This window comes from Gracilinanus agilis, chromosome 4, assembly GCF_016433145.1.
Source record: "Gracilinanus agilis isolate LMUSP501 chromosome 4, AgileGrace, whole genome shotgun sequence".
Classification (NCBI taxonomy): domain Eukaryota; kingdom Metazoa; phylum Chordata; class Mammalia; order Didelphimorphia; family Didelphidae; genus Gracilinanus; species Gracilinanus agilis.
Window position 1 is genome coordinate 74,544,218 of NC_058133.1, and position 17,528 is coordinate 74,561,745.

The window sequence follows — 17,528 nt, forward strand, 5'->3', positions numbered from 1 at the left end:
GGGATGAATTCTGAATTTGGTGTCTAGAAATCTGGGCTAAAATATTAGCTCTGCCCCTCATGGTCTGTACAACCTTTGGCAAATCATTTTACATTCCTGGGTCTGGCTCTGTTTCTTTCTCATAAAAAGGAGAGGATCCCTTAGGATCCTGTCAGATCTCCATCTATGGATTAAAAGCAAAATTATTAATTTTTTAAAAAACTCTTACCTTCCATCTTAGACTCAGTACTGTGTTGATTTTAAGGCAGAAGAGTGGTATGGGCTAGGCAATGGGTGTTAAGTGACTTGCACAGGGTCACACAGCTGGGAAGTATCTGAGGCCAGTTTTGAACCCAGGACCTCCTGTCTCTGGGCCTGATTTTCAATCCACTGAGCTACTCAGCTGTCCCCCAAAGTTCTCAATTTTAAGACATTTAGAGATTCTTCAGAAGAAGGAACCAGCAAAAAGAGGATGGAGTGAATGAACAAAAAAGTATTAAGCACTTAATACATTCTAAGTAATGGAATACAACTAGAAAAGGCTAGATAGAGATAGCATCCCTGATCTTGAGGAGTTGATACCCTAACTGGTGGGAGGCAACACATAAAGGAAAGTCCTGCCATTGGAGAGATAAGACTCAGAAATTGTGTTTGTATTGTCCTTAGGCTCTCTGTGTTTCCTGCTTTTCCATTACGGTTATTTATTAATCAAGCAAATATATATACATATATATTTGTTTGTTTGTTTATGTCTTATAAATATATAATAACAGCAAAATGCAGGGTGACAAATTTGTCAGTTTTCAACTTAAGATAATAAGTGAGTCAGCAAGCATTATTAAGTACCTTCTTTGTGCTAGATACTGCTATGTTATCTGCTTTAGATATACAGACAAAAGTATGGGTTCATGAGAGATAAAGAGAAAGAGAGTCATAACCTTGGAAAGACTAAAGAAACAAATATACATACACACACATGTGCATGCCAAATGGAATATCTGCTTTTTCATCCCCCTTTCAAATACTTGCTTACAGTAGATATGAAATGTTAAACCTTCAGGCTGTAATGTTAAATTACTCACATATTACTATTTTGTGTTTTAATTTTTTTTTGTTTCTCTAATTTTGATTGCCTAAATCTAATTCATTAACATTGCTATTGTTTCTTAAGATTGGGCTCCAAATTTTAGGTAACCTAAATGTAGATGTGTTTGGTGTTTTAAGTTTGACTGAGTCCTTGATGTTGCAAAAGAGCCCAGTTAGCTTTCCACTTCTATGGGAACATTAAGACCATCCATTGGGTGTTCTCTTTCTACATTCCTCAAATCTTCTCATTCCCATTCTTGGTGGATGGCTCATCCCCTTTCCCTATGCCATTCCTCTAATACCTTGCTCTGTAATCTCTTATGCAAACTTCAGTCATCTCTAGTGTTTTTTGCTTAATAACTGGTAGTTTGCTCAAGTCTCCCAAAGACCTAAGGAAAAAACTGCCCTTTTTAGCTATATGGAATGTAGTGGTCAGTTTTTTTTTCTTTTAATTGCTAAGCTTCTTTAAAAAAAAAATAAATAGAATATTTTTCCATGGTTACATAATTTGTATTCTTTCCCTCTCCTCCTCCCTCCTCTCTCCCCTCTCTTAGCCAACGAGCAATTCAACTGGGTTTATATATATATCATTGACCAAGACCTATTTCCATTTTAATATTTATCGCTAAGCTTTCTGAAAAAAAAAAAAGTATGCCTGATTATTTATCTCTTCTTTTTATTCTTTCTCCTTACCTTGTTACGTCCTACATTCTTTCAAAGATCCATAATGACCTAATACCCAAATGTTTTTTAAAAATTTCTTATTCTTGACCTATGCTACATTTGTCCAAGTTCTTCAAATAGCAACTGTATCCCTACAAAGACAAAGGATATTTGTCTTATCTTAGTTTTGTATCTTGCATGGTGTCTTTGCACATAGATATCTATCCATAACAGATGTTTGAGAGACTATAAAATCTGCTGAGCTTGGTCATTGTCACATTCCATCATTTTATTTTCTCTGGTACTTTAGGTCCTTACCATATTATTTATAAGCTTCACAACACAATGATACCTTCATTTCCACTACTCATTAATTTGGATTGATGATTGATGACATTTGTCATCTTGGTAATTTTATATATATATATTCATTTATTTATTTGTTTGTTTGTTTATTTGTCTGCTTGTTTATTTATTTATTTAAATTATTTATTTATTTGTTTGTTTGTTTATTTTAAGCCCTTACCTTCCCTCTTGGAGTCAATACTGTGTATTGGCTCCGAGGCAGAAGAGTGGTAAGGGTAGGCAATGAGGATTAAGTGACTTGCCCAGGGTCACACAGCTGTGAAGTGTCTGAGGCCAGATTTGAACCTAGAACCTCCTATCTCTAGGTCTGGCTCTCAATCCACTGAGCTACCCAGCTGCCCCCTTGGTAATTATATTTTTGTGGAGAATGTTAAATTTTATTTTATTTTTTTTTTTTTTTGGCCCTTGGAATAATGCTTTCTATTTTGTATCACTTAAATTTTTTCTTAGAAATCAAGGGCTGGGTAGCGGGTAATCTAAGATATCCTTTAGAAAGTCCCATATAAACAAGGATTTATAAATATGACTGAACTTAACCAAGCTCAAAAATCTCCACCACTCTCAAGCCTCTTCTAATTCTTTCATTTTCATGCTACAGGAAGATCTAGAGAGTTCACTAGATTAGACAAGAATATCTTGCCTACTGAAAGACATAGGACTTGGTATTGAAGTGGGGTGACTTCATAAAACGAGTCCAGACACCCGGAAGTTCAATTTAATGGTACCAATATTTATTTATTAATCTACTGATTAATAAATGAAGCTACTGGCCAGGGTAGTCCTTCCTAGTAAAAGACGTGCCAAATTGAAGTTACAGGCGGTTTTTATAGATTTACATATGTGCAAGATGCAGTGTAAGCTTAAACAACATTGTGAATGATATATTGCCTTAAATGACAAGAGCAAGCAAGCCTTATCTTACAAAAGCCAGATGTACTATTAGCATTTGCATGTAGGATATTCCATATTGTTCATTGTAAATTATATTTAACCTATACTGGATTTAGCTCTCCATTGTTAGTAAGGGGTCATTTCCTCATGTACATTGACCATATATTGTTTTGGACTCTGATCTCTGAGCTGACTGACTTTCCCACAAGAAAAGCATAGTCCTGATTGTGGGAGGCCAATAAGAGAAACAGAGTCTCAAATAGATATTTTTATCTAGACCCCATTGAAAGCTACTCTGCTAGTCAAAGCTAGAAAGGTTGGGCTATCTAAGATAAAAATCTGAGATTCCTCTTTTGACCCCTTTTATTATCCACATCTTTTCTTATTAGAAAGCAATATAGCCTTACTGGAAAGTTTTAGGCTCTTAACAAGCCAGCAGTCAAAAAGTTAACATTCTCACTGTTAGTCAGAAATACAACTGCTTGGTTTCAGACAACCTAGGCCAAATCTAGACAAAACCTCCTCCAGTGGGGGCTATTTGCCCCTGAGAAAATATTCCCAGACTTAGTTTACTGATAATGGGCCAGCCAAAATTTTTGTGTTTTGATATGACATAATTTGTAATTTCTGCGCAACTGCAAAGTTCCTTTGTGTTTGTGTGTGAATTGAGTTTTTGGTATACATTATATAACAAAATCCTAGGCTCATTGCGAGAGACAGAACAGCAGCCATGGGCTAACAGAAAGATCTCCTGTGTCCCTTACTTTCTTATCAACTAAGCTGTCCTTATCAGATTATCTGGAGATGGAGAAATAGATTTTAACACCTGCTATGTGGTTTCTACAAGGAAAAGCAGATTTCTGGTTAATACATTAACCAATAGATTAATACATTAATTCACTTTACTTGAGTATAATCATGGTAGAGAATCCTAGTGGCCAAAATTAGGAAATTTCTCAGGAGAGGAGCCTTCCCTCCTGAGGAACAACGATAAGAAACCTGGACTTCATGGGTTTCAATGACAATAAAATTAGAAGGATTCTGATACAATTAAGAGGGGCTGGGAGATGGAGAGTAGCAGTGAAAAAGTTTTTGGACTTTAGTAGGATTTCATAGCTGGTAACCTAAATATAATGTGGCAAACTTGTTTACAAAACTTGAAAAAGTGTTTTGTGTATGGCAAAACATCTATGTGGGCATATTCTATATTTGGGGGGTTCTCTATTTCAGTGAAGAGTGGATAAGCTTAATACTCTGCATGGATATAGAATTAAGGAAGTTGGTAGAGAAAAGGGAGTAGAGGATGAGATCTGTTTGGAATAGTGCACAGAGGTGTAAAATACAAAACTAAACAGAATATAGGATAATGTATATTCTTATTGGTGTGTGGGAATAGGGAGATAAGGTTAAGTAGGAGAAGAGAAGTTTGAAGGTAAAGAGACTGTAATGACAAAAGTTTTGACCTGAAAATGTGCATTGTTCATTTTTTTCAATGAGATAGCACAGTGAATAATAGTGTTGGATCCAGAATCCTGATGGACTTGAATGTAGATCCCATTTCAGTTACTAGTTTTGTAATCTTGGGCAAGCCACTTAGTGCCTTCATCTGTTAAATGAAGTTAACAATAGTATCTACCTCCCAAGGTTGTTGTGATATATGAGAGAATTGTAATGCTCTTCACAAACTTTAAAGTGCTGTATAAGTTCTAGCTTTTATTATTATTGAAAAAGAGAACTCACTTAAGTACCGAAAGGGCAATAAACTTTTCTTGCTATGTTTCAGAGCACTGGGTTTTATTTAAAGACAGGCGCTAGCCTTGTTTTCTTATTAACAAGCTTTGTGACCTTGGGCTCTTAACTTTTATGGTCTTGATCACTCCTGTAAAAATGAGGAATGTTAAATTAGATTATTGATAAGGCTTTCTTAGCTGTAAAATAATGTGACTATTTCACCAAGCTACAGTGATATTCTTTTACAGCACAGTTTTGTGAGGACAGAATGAACATATTGGATATTTTTTTAAATTTTTTTAAATACATGATTTTATTTTGTGGAATTTTTCACTTGGGATGTCAAAATCTCTTAGTAGTAAAGAACTATGGCGTCTAGTATATAATCTTAAGTATACACATAGAAATTAGGTGTGAAATTTATATACATATACATTTTTTAAATTTTTTAATAATTCTCATCCTTAGAATGAAAATAATAATACTTTACCCAGTGGAAAGAAATAAAACTAGGCCATAGAATTTCTGAAGGTCCTTTTTAGTTAGTGTAAGAGGGAAATTTAGGTATTTTATAGATATATATTTAAAGTGTGGCCGCCAGGAATCAACAATTCAGGTTGATTCCATAATTAAATCAGACCCAAGTCAGCATCCGGTTAGGCAGTTTATTTACATTTAGGAAGGTAAAGGTATGGGAATAAAGAGGTAGGGAGAGGCTAGTCCAGGCTGACAAATGGCAGCCTATACATTGATATTGTTCTTGATTTGTTATTGTCACGTGTGGGTAACTCATCCCCCCTCCCCATTAAGGGAGGTGATTTCTATGCCTAGGGTAAGTAAGAGTTTAACTATGAATGGGCTAGAGCTAATTCTATTTACACATTAGGGAATTTTTTTTTATGGTAATATACCTAGTTATCTATTGGTCAGATTTCTGGTATCCTTGACAATAAGGAACACAGAACTTTATTTTTGTTAACCTGTAGGGGAAAGATCCTTAGCCCAAAGCCTGTTGATTTAGTACTTTCTATAAAATTTAATTACTTAACCAAGCTTTACTCTGTATTTTTTTTCTCTTGGTAACTTTTTATTCTTCCCTTGATTATAGCAGATTTGCTGAGAGATACAATGTGTGTTCTTTTGGAAAAACAAAGAATGAGACTTTTTTTTTTTTTTTTTTTTAGGAAAGCAGAGAGAATATGAAGGCAGATAACAATAAAGTTCATACATTGTATTAAATACATTTTGTATATTCAAGAGATTTTCCTTTAGAAAATCTTAAAATAAAGAGTTCAAAGGAAAGAAAAAGAAACTTTAATTATCTAAAAATTTTCTAAAAAATTGTCCCATTAAGAATACTTTATTTTCTAGTAGTGCCAAATAGTGTGTATACATATACACACACAAGTCTGTATAATTCACATATAATAAAATATTAACAAATAATAAAAATATTGTTTTTATTAGTGTTGAGAAGTATTAAACTGGAGTTATAAGTAGCTTAAAAGCTAAGAATTATATGAATACAAAAAGGCTTGCTGAAAGTATTAATTGCCCTTCTTTAAAGATTATTTATTTTGGTAGCTCTATATTTTAGTTAGAAAATAACAAGTCAGTATTATCTGATCTAGGCGGTTAGACCAAAGATGACACAACCTTCAAAATCTGGCTAATCACTGTTTCAGGGTTGACTGTGTTTTGAAGCCTTGGGTTGACTTATGAGTAATGGGTGGATGTGGCTCTTTAAAGTATTGGATGTTTATCTCTGGGCATTTCTGTTTAGCTTTATAGGCTTAAAAGAAATTTCACATAGCAAGAAAGGAAAATGTTTTTCCTTTAAGTAATATTAGTGTGTTTTTTTTTCAAGTTGAAAAATTCAGTTCAACTTTTCATTTTATTTATATCTTTCTTTCATGTTTGTGACTTTCGGTTAAAATTCTCTTGGGGCATAGCTGAATAATTTTCATTCTCTTCCTAAAACTTCTTGTTTCCAGATGGAGGGTGATCAGGAATTTCATACTGCCTGGCATCAGTTATGATTGAAAGTGATAGAAATTTTTTTAAGTCTAAAGCAAAATATTAAAGCATTTGGCTTGGGGAGCTAAATTAGTTTGGGGGGGGGTCACACTTCCTTATTTAAATTATGCTTGTGTAATATCCACTCTGACAAATATCCATTCTGACAAAATCATAATATAGTGGGTAGAACATTGGATTTAGAGGCCTATTTCCAGTTGGATGAAGGAAGAAATAAGCATTTATTAAATACCTATCATGTTTCAGACACTGTGCTGAGTGCTGGGGTTACAAATATAAGGGAAAAGATAGTCTTATTCTCAGAGGTTAGAGTATTAATTGGAGAAGACCACATGCAAAAAAGAGAAGAAATGAAGGGGATGAGAAATGGGGGTGGTGGTAAAGGTATCTAGGGAGATAGTTTTTTTTTTTGTTTTTGTTTTTTAAAATAATTTTTATATTTTAGAACAGTTATCCATGGTTACATGATTCATATTCTTACTTTGCCCTTCATGCCCCCCCCCCATAGTGACACGCATTTCCACTGGTTTTAACATGTGTCATCGATCAAGACTTGTTTCCATATTATTGATAGTTACATTGGTATAGTCGTTTCAAGTCTGTATCCCCAATCATGTCCACCTCAACCCATGTGTTCAAGCAGTTGTTTTTCTTCTGTTTCCACTCCTCTAGTTCTTCCTCTGAATGTGAGTAGTGTTCTTTTCCATAAATCCCTCCAGATTGTCCTGGGTCATTGCATTACTGCTAGTACAGAAGTCCATTACATTCAATTTTATCACAGTGTATCAGTCTCTGTGTACAATGTTCTTCTGGCTCTGCTCCTTTCACTCTGCATCAATTCCTGCAGGTCTTTCCAGTTCACAATGAATTCCTCCAGTTTATTATTCCTTTGAGCACAGTAGTATTCCATCACCAGCATATACCACAATTTGTTCAGCCATTCCCCAATTGAAGGGCATACCCTCATTTTCCAGTTTTTTGCCACCACAAAGAGCGTGGCTATAAATATTTTCGTACAAGTCTGTTTATCTATGATCTCTTTGGGGTACAAACCCAACAATGGTATGGCTGGATCAAAGGGCAGGCAGTCTCTTAGAGCTCTTTGGGCATAGTTGGTTGGATCAGTTCACAACACCAGCAATGCATTAATGTCCCAATTTTGCCACATCCTCTCCAACATTCATTACTCTCCCCTGCTATCATTTTAGCCAATCTGCTAGGTCTGAGGTGGTACCTCAGAGTTGTTTTGATTTGCATTTCTCTTAATTATTAGAGATTTAGAACACTTTCTCATGTGTTTATTGATAGTTTTGATTTCTTTATCTGAAAATTGCCTATTTGTGTCCCTTGCCCATTTATCAATTGGGGAATGGCTTGATTTTTTTATACAATTGATTTAACTCCTTGTATATTTGAGTAATTAGACCCCTGTCAGAGTTTTTTGTTATATTTTTTCCCAGTTTGTTGTTTCCCTTCTGATTTTTGGTTGCATTGTTTTTGTTTGTACAAAAGCCTTTTAATTTAATATAATCAAAATAATTTATTTTACATTTTGTAATTTTTTCTAACTCTTGCTTGGTTTTAAAACTTTTCCTTTCCCAGAGACCTGACAAGTATACTATTCTGTGTTCACTTTATTTATTCATAGTTTCCCTCTTTATATTCAAGTCATTTACCCATTCTGAATTTATCTTGGTGCATGAGAGATACAGTTTTGAAGTCTGGAGGAATTCAGGAATGAGACCTGGAAGAGAATGAAAGCAGGTGTCCGTGGGGAGTCTGTAGTGACAATGTTGTGTGTAGGGGCTTGAGGTGAACCCCCTGAGTTTGGGAAGGGTGCCTTTTGCAAGAATGCAAGACTCTATAACTTAGCTTAGAAATAAAAAGAGAAATTTATTAATTTAGAATTCATTTTGAATTTGGCTGGGAGGACAGCATAGATGGAAAGCTGCCTCCTTGAGTTCATCAATTCTGGGGTCTTTATACTCTTTACAACGGGTGATACATGACTCAGTGGGGTATGCACTCAGGTCCAAGGGGGGGGGAGGGTTTGGTTATCTGACTTCGGTCACTGACCCCTGAAGACATAGGGAGTGACCCTCATAGTTTAGGGGACAAATACATTTCTTAGATACATCCAGATGGTATTGAAGCATAGCCTGGAGGTATTATCTCTGTGTCCATCTCAAAACCTAAAGGAGGATCCAAGGAGAATAATTCTTTCAGGGGAATTTTCTTTTTGCAGCAAGGTCTTATCAGGAGTTATCAGATGTTTTAGCATTAGTTTCCTGCTTACAAGTTTGGCCTATAATTTGGGGGTATAAGGTAAACCTAGAGAAAAGCAAGCAGTAACAGGCATGGTTTTGAAGGTCACAAGAATTAGAGAACATGGCCAGGAAAAGAATGGAAAAAATGTACTTACTGCTTACCTTTATGAAATTTAGCAAGCTATTTTGCTGACATTGACTTGTATGCATTTTGTAAAATTGATCAGTGATACCTGTCTATAAGGCTATTATGCATTTATAAATGATTTATACATGTTCAAATAAAAGAGCAAAGGAAAACACAAAGGGTTTTTTTTAATGTTGGGCTTGCTGGATGTAGCATTGTTTCTTTTCTTTCCTCAACCCCCAGGCCAATGCCTTGATTAATTTGAAGTCAATTTCCATATTCCTTGAAAATAGGAAACAATATGTTGGTATAAGATAGAAATGACAAAATATGCAATTAAAAAATTAGATTGAAAAACTGAGAATGGGACCTAATAGGCTGCCCAAGAATCATTGTTTGATTTTTTTTTTTTTAATAATCATTACTTTGTGTCTTGGAAATGATATTAAGTATAGGTTCCAAGGCAGAAGAGTGGTAAGGGCTCGTTAATTGGGGTTAAGTGACTTGCCCAAGGTCATATAGCTAGAAGTATCTGATTTTAAGACCTGGGTTTCAATACACTAAGCTTGCTTCCTTTAAGAGTAATCTTGATTAAAGTTTATTTTGTTTTGTTGTGGTTTTGGGTGTTTTGTTTTGGGTAGGAAAACAAACTTCTGGAATTTCTGTTGTCAGCTTGACTGTGGATTTCCTACTTAAAGTCCTAAGGCCATTTTCCCATAAGCCTAAAATCTGTAATTCATACTACATTTCTTCTGTAAATTAATTTTCTGTCTTTCAAAAAAGTGTAGGGACAAAATTGTGATCTTTATGCACTTATGTTTATGCTTCTATAAATGATTCTTTACTTAAAGATTTAAATAAAAACAATAATAACCTTGTTTTGTGTATACTTTTTCCAAAGCATTTTCACAAATTAATACTCATACTTTTTTATTTTCCTATATGTGACACATATAACTTTAAAAATTGGGCAATTAAAAACCACTCTGATGTGTTGGATTTTTCCTCTTTAGGTAAATATGACACTGAACAACACCTGAAAAAGAAGATACTCTTGACCGTAGAGGCAGAGGTAAATAATTTGACTTCTTCCAGAACCAAAATGTAACACATTTAAAATTTGCGTAAAAATGATTGTATTTGACTTCAGGGTCAGAGTGTAAAAGATGGGTTAGATATTTCTTAGAATCTTAGTATTAAAAGAATTAGAATCAAGTATTGGTTCCAAGGCAGAAGGATGTTAAGGGTTAAGGCAGTGGTGGTTAAATGGGTAAGTACCCAGGATTACATAGAAGTGTCTAAGGTCAGTATTTGAAACCAGGACCTCCCATCTCTAGGCTTGATTCTCAATTCCCTAAGTCACCTAGCTGCCTCTAGGTTAGCTATTTCTAAAGGTATTATGCCTGTGAATATGAGTGCCAGGCTTGGAGTCAGGTGGACCTGGATTTATATCTGTCTGGCTTTAGACACTTTAGCAAGTTATTACTTACCTAGCCCTTGGCTCCCTTCTGTCTTAGAGCTGTTACTAAGATAGAAAGCAATGAATTAGAAAAACAAGGGAATTGCTAAAATGCTTTTTGATCTCTTTTACATTCTACAATAGACAGAAATAAAACTTAAACCTTCCATGAGAAGAAGGCTCCTTTTTTATCTCCTTATCCTAAGTTTTTGGTGATGGTTAATAACATGTAATTGAATATCCATCATTGGGCTTTGTGCTGTTTGGAAAATTTTTTTAAATTTAATTATTTAGTTAATTTAGACTATTTTCCCATGGTTACATGATTCATATTCTTTCCCTCCCCTTCCCTGTCCCTCTCTTCTATAGTCAATGAGTAATTCCACTGGGTTTCACTTGTATCATTGTTCAAAACCCATTTCCATATTATTACTGTTTGTAATAGAGTGATCATTGAAAGTCAACATTCCCCCATCATAGCCTCATTGAACCATGTGAATCAATCATGTTTTTCTTCTGCGTTTCTGTTCCCACAGTTCTTTCTCTGGATGTGGATAGTGTTCTTTTTCATAAGTTCCTCTGGATTGTCCTGAGTCATTGCATTGCTGCTATATAGAAGCCCATTACATTCAATTGTGCCACAGTGTATCCATCTCTCTGTATAATGTTCTCTTGGTTCTGCTCCTTTTGGTCTGTATCAGTCCCTGGAGCTCTTTCCAGTTCACGTGGAATTCCTCCAATTCATTATTCCTTTCAGCATAATAGTATTCCATCACCATCAGATACAACAATTTGTTCAGCCATTTCCCAATTGATGGGCATCCCCTCATTTTCCAATTTTTTGCCACCACAAAGAGCACAGCCATAAATATTTTTGTACAAGTCTTTTTCTTTATCTCTTTGGGATATAAACCCAGCAGTGGTATGGCTGGATCAAAGTGCAGGCAGTCTCTGAGGGCTCTTTGGGCATAATTCCAAATTGCCTTCCAGAATGGTTGGATCAATTCACAATTCCACCAGCAATGCATTAGTGTCCCAATTTCACCACATCCCCTCCAATGTTTATTACTTTACTTTGCTGTCATATTGACCAGTCTGCTAGGTGTGAGGTGGCATTTCAGAATGGTTTTGATTTGCATTTCTCTAATTATGAGGTATTTAGAACACTTTTTCATGTGTATTGGTCCCAAGGCAGAAGGAGTGGTAAGGACTAGGCAAGGGGGGGGTGTCAAGTGACTTGCCCAGGGATACACAGCTGGGAAGTGTCTGGGGCCAGATTTGAACCTTAGGGCCTTCCGTCTCTAGGCCTGGCTCTCTATCCACTGTGCACCCAGCTGTCCCCTTCTCCCCCCCCAGGCTCTTCTTAATGATAGAGTTTCTGGGTCTTCACAGCTCACACACACACACACCCATTTCAGGATGGTACAAAAAATGCCACGGCTCATAGGATCACAGAAGTATCTTTGAGAACAGGAACCTCCAAGGTTTAATCAGGAAAGTCAGTTACTTCCTTCTGGCTTACCCAGTAATCAGTGGATCCCTTCCTCCTTCTGGTTCTGGCCCTTATCCCTTCCCCCCATTCTGGAACACTTCTTTCAGTCTGTGCATGTGCCAAACCTCTTCTGCAAAGTCTTTGCATCAGAGCTTTGTAAAAACTCCTACTTGTCTCTTTCCTTATGCTCCTTATAGATTTTAGAAATTAAACCTTTGTCAGAGGTTTTTTGTTATAAAGATTTTTTTCCAATTTGTTGCTTCTCTTCTAATTTTGATTGATTGGTTTTGTTTATACAAAACCTTTTTAATTTAATGTAATCAAAATTATTCATTCTACAATTTGTAATATTTACTATCTCTTGCTTGGTCTTAAATTCTTTCCTTTCCCATAGATCTGACAGATATTCTATGTTCACTTAATTTACTTAAAGTTTCCTTCTTTATAGTCAAGTCATTTACCCATTCTGAATTTATCTTGGTGTAGGGTGTAAGATGTTGGTTTAAAACTAATCTTTCTCATGCTGTTTTCTAATTTTTCCAGCAGTTTTTGTCAAATAGTGGGTTTTTGTCCAAAAAGCTAGGATCTTTGGGTTTATTGTACACTTATTTTGCTGAGAATTTTTACTCCAAGTCTATTCCATTGATCCTTCCTTCTGTCTCTTAGTACCATATTGTTTTGTTTTGTTTATTTTTTTTTTAAACCCTTAATTTCGGTGTATTGTCTCATAGGTGGAAGAGTGGTAAGGGTGGGCAATGGGGGTCAAGTGACTTGCCCAGGGTCACACAGCTGGGAAGTGGCTGAGGCCGGGTTTGAACCTAGGACTTCCTGTCTCTAGGCCTGACTCTCACTCCACTGAGCTACCCACTGCCCCTACCATATTGTTTTGATGACCACTGCTTTATAGTACAGCTTAAGATTTGGTACTGTTAGGCCCTCATCCTTCACTTTTTTTTTCATTAGTTCCCTTAATATTCTTAATCTTTTGTTTTTCCAAATGAACTTTGTTATAATTTTTTCTATATCTGTAAAAAAGATTTTTAGTAGTTTGATAGGTATGGCACTGAATAAGTGAAAGTAGCCAAAATGGATCAAGTGTATAGGGTGGATATTTGTGCTAGAAAAAACAATTGTGACAACATTGAGAGGCTGAACTACTGTGTATCTGCAGGAGGGGAAGTATAGAAAAAAACCTTGGATGCTAGCTAAAAAAGATGACCAAGACAATAACAGTAACTGTTGACTTATGTCTACTCTACTGCCTGTACCAAAATCTTAATGAGGGTTATCCATCAGCAAATTGAAAGTGAGTAGGGAACAAATAGGTTTCCACAGTTGATTTTAAGCAATGGACTACAACTTTTTGATCTCCTATAAATCAAGATTATTCAATATTCCTTAGAAGAGAAAATCAAAGAAAGGAGCTTATTCATTCAATCATTAAATATATATGCCCTGCCTTGTGCTAAGTGCTAGGGATACAAAGAAAGACAAAAAGAAGAAAATCCTTGCCCTCTAGGAGCTCACCATTTAATGGGGACAAGATAGCAGTGAAGCTGGAGGTAACTGGCCTTGGGAGTATGATGAAATCAGAAGAGCCCATTGATGAAGTAATTGCCTGGAGCACCATTTGTCCCTGGAGGATCTATGATAGGATTTCTGATAAAACACTATCTCCATTCAGAGGGTGGGAAGATCCAAGGGCAGGGAGTACCAACATGGTAACCCTACATCAGTGATGGTGACCCTATGGCATGAGTGCCAAAGATGTTCTCTGTGGGCACCTGGCCACCCTCCCTCCTGACCCCCTGCCCTCAGCCTTCCTTACTAGAAAGGCAGAAGGACTTGGTTGGAGCCACTCCCCTTATGCCTGATGACATTTTTTTATATCCCCGGGCCCTCAGCCCAATGGGAGTGCACAGGGATAAGGTTGGGGACTTATAGGTAGCAGAGTGGGAGGGAAGTGAAGTATTGGGACCAGATTCTTCCCCCTCTTTACACTTGCTGAGGACATTCCTCACTTAACCCACTCCTTTGTCCAGCAGCCCAATGGGAGCACTTCTCCTTCCCTTGTGTGAGGTAAAGGGAGGTATACCCAGCATGTGGCCGGAAGCATGGCACCCGGTTTCTGAAGGGTGGAGTTGGGGCAGGGCCTGGCACTCTGTCTCTAAAAGATTTGCCATCACTGCCCCTAGATAATAAATATATGGGGCATAACATACACCGAAGAATAATAGTGTCAAAAATACTGATGACTGTGATGGAAGAGAACTATCACAGAGTACAAGCTTCATGAGGCTTCCCTGGAAATGGTGAGGTCCTCCACCTGCTCCTGTGTATGGCTAACATTATGTTGATTGCATCAGGCCTCAAGCCACTGCAAAGTCCTCAGTGGAAGAGATTTTGAATCACTCCAAGGAGCTTGTTCACACAGCAAAGCTCAATTGTTGAAGGATATGGATTGTCCAGATTTCAACATTCATCTGAAAGGACACCCTAACGTGCTTGTCTGTCAGTATGTGTCTGGGACATAAATTACTGATGATGAATGAGCTCTGGGCTTCTATTTGAAAAGGAGGATGAAAGTGAGCTGGATTTCTTTTGCAAAATTACAGAGCATTTTTTATTGTTCCCATACTTCTCATATCAGTGTAAAAAGTAATTTTGGAAATGTATCAAAACTACATTTCCCGTGATCCAACATGGTCCAACTGGTTTCCGTTTCCGACGTCTTGACGCAGGGGAGCGCTTAAATCTCGTGGGTTAGGAGGGAGTGGCTCTCTTCTTTGGCGAGTAGGCGCTTGGCTAGGAGACAGTATGGAGGCGGCAGTTTTGAATGCTTACAAGCGCGTGGTCTAATGATTTTATCTATCAACATGGCTTTAATTAAAATACTAATTTATATATTTATGGCAGCCTTTATCATTTTTAATATTTACATCAGCAAAAACTCTTCTATTGGATATGAAGATTTTATCAATATGGCAACAAGTCTTGAAGCATTACTGCCTCAAGCAGAGGGGCAGTGGGAAGGTACATGGTGGGTGAGCAAGGGCAAGAAGAATCAGAGAAGATGGGTTGTTAACATGGCAAGACTGAGGAGACGACAAGTGGAAGGCCACTAGGGTCCTGTCAGCCTTGTACAGTGCGAATTATCCCCTTGAACTTTGGAGATGCAGGTGAGAGTTGCATAGGATAGGGCAAGGATAGCTTGTAAGCCACATTGTTAGAAGAAACTGCTGAATCAGTAAGACCACAGATCAATTTGAAAAAATGAGTATCTTGATTAGAAAGCCTTAGTAGGCTTTTTCTTTTAAGTAGTCAGTCAATAACATTAAGTTCTTACTATGTGCCAAGAACTTTACTAAGCTCTAGAGACATGAAAAGAGCCAAAAGAAAGTCTCTGTTCTCAAGAAGCCAATAATCTAGCGGGAGAGATAAAATGCAAACATGTATACAAAGTAGGCTTTATTCAGGAGATATATGAAATAATTAAAAGGAACACACTAGAATTAAGAGAAATTGGGAAAGGCTTCCCATAAAATAAGAGATTTTACTTGGGACTTGGAAGAAGGCAGTAAGCAGAGATGAGAAGGTAAATCATTCCGCACATGGGGATTAGTCAGAGAAAAAATCTGGCATCAATAAAGGGAGGTATGGTGGACTTGGCAGGAGCTTAGAGTAACTGGATCAAAGAATACATGGTGGTAGGTAAAGTGTAAGAAGACCAGAGAATTAGGAGAGATTTCTTTATGAAGAATTTTGAACCCCAAAATAGCATTTTGTATTTGATCCTGAAGACTAGGGATCCATTGGATTCTTTTGAGTAAGATGTTGACATGATTGGACCTGTTCTTTAGAAAGTGTATAGACAGAGGATGGATTATGGATTGTTGTGGGAGAGACTTGACAGGCAGACTCACCACAGGCTATTGCAATAGTCTAGGTGTGAGGTGATGAAGACCTGCACTCCTGGCGTAAGATGTGACAGAGATGAAATCAGCAGGCCTATTGGACATCTGTTCAAGATATCTGAAAAGCATTTGTCGATGTGAGACTGATCAGAAGAGAGGATATGGCATAGGCTAGGTAGATTTGAATATCAGCAATATAAAAATAAGTTCATAGTGTAGAGGGAGAGAAGAGAAGGTGGCCCAAGACAGAGACCTGAAGGCACTTGGATGAGGAACTAGCAGAGAAAACTTAAGATGGAATGGTCAGATAGGTAGGAAACCAGAAGAAAGTGGTGTTCCAAAAATCTAAAAAGAAGAGTATCACTTAGAGAGTGAGTGAGCCACAGTGTCAAAGGATGCATAGAGGTCAAGCTACCAAGTATTTGAATGCCTTTTTGTCCAGTGCTGAAAAGCATATTTATTTATTTATTCCCCTTTTTAAAATTTTCATTTTGAATATTTTCCTATAGTTACATGTTTCATGTTCTTTCCCTCTCCCCCAAACTCCCTCTAACCCCTCTTAGCTGACGCACAATTCCACTAGGTTTTACATGTATCGTTGATTGAGACCTAATTCCATATTATTGATAGTTGGACTAGAGAGATCATTTAGTGTCTATATCCCAATAATATCCCCATCAGCCCATGTGTTCAAGCAATTGTTTTTCTTCTGTTTCTCCTCCCACAGTTCTTCCTCTGAATGTGGCTAGTTTTCTTTCTCATAGGTCCCTCAGCCTTGCTCTGAATCCTTGCATTGCTAGTAGAGATTCAAACATTAGAAGAGAGTAGAGCTAGTAGAGAGAACATTATATTTGATTGTACCACAGTGTATCAGTCTCTGTTTACAGTGTTCTCCTATATCTGCTCTTTTCACTCTGCATCAATTGCTGGAGGTCATTCCAGTTCACATGGAATTCCTCCAGTTCATTATTCCTTTGAGTACAATAGTATTCCATCACCAACAGATACCACAATTTGTTCAGCCATTCCCCAGTTGAAGGACATTCTCATTTTCCAGGTTTTTGCCACCACAAAGAGCGAAGCTATAAATATTTTTGTATAAGTCCTTTTCCTTATTATCTCTTTGGGATATAATCCAAGCAGTGCTATGGCTGGATCAAAAGGCAGATATTCTTTTAAAGCCCTTTGGGCATAGTTCCAAATTGCCATCCAGAATGGTTGGATCAATTCACAACTCTACCAGCAATGCATTAATGTCCCAATTTTGCCACATCCCCTCCAACATTCTCCACTTTCCTTTGCTGTCATGTTAGCTAATCTGCTAGGTGTGAGGTGGTACCTCAGAGTTTTTGATTTGCATTTCTCTAATTATAATATTTAGAATACTTTTTCGTGTGTTTGTTGATAGTTTTGGTTTCTTTATCTGAAAACTTCCTATTCACATCCCTTGCCCATTTATCAATTGGGGAATGGCTTGATTTGAAAAGCATATTTAAAAAACAAGTTAAAATGCTTA

The 17,528-nt window shown here is 36.9% G+C and overlaps 1 protein-coding gene across 1 annotated transcript in view; it reads left to right on the forward strand.

Moving 5' to 3' along the window:
- SOAT1 (sterol O-acyltransferase 1) overlaps positions 1 to 17,528 on the forward strand; it is an 80,102-nt gene that overhangs the window by 18,106 nt on the left and 44,468 nt on the right. The window contains exon 3 of the mRNA XM_044677090.1: positions 10,161 to 10,219. Within this exon, the coding sequence (XP_044533025.1) occupies positions 10,161 to 10,219 (59 nt within the window). The remainder of the gene's footprint in view (positions 1 to 10,160; positions 10,220 to 17,528) is intronic.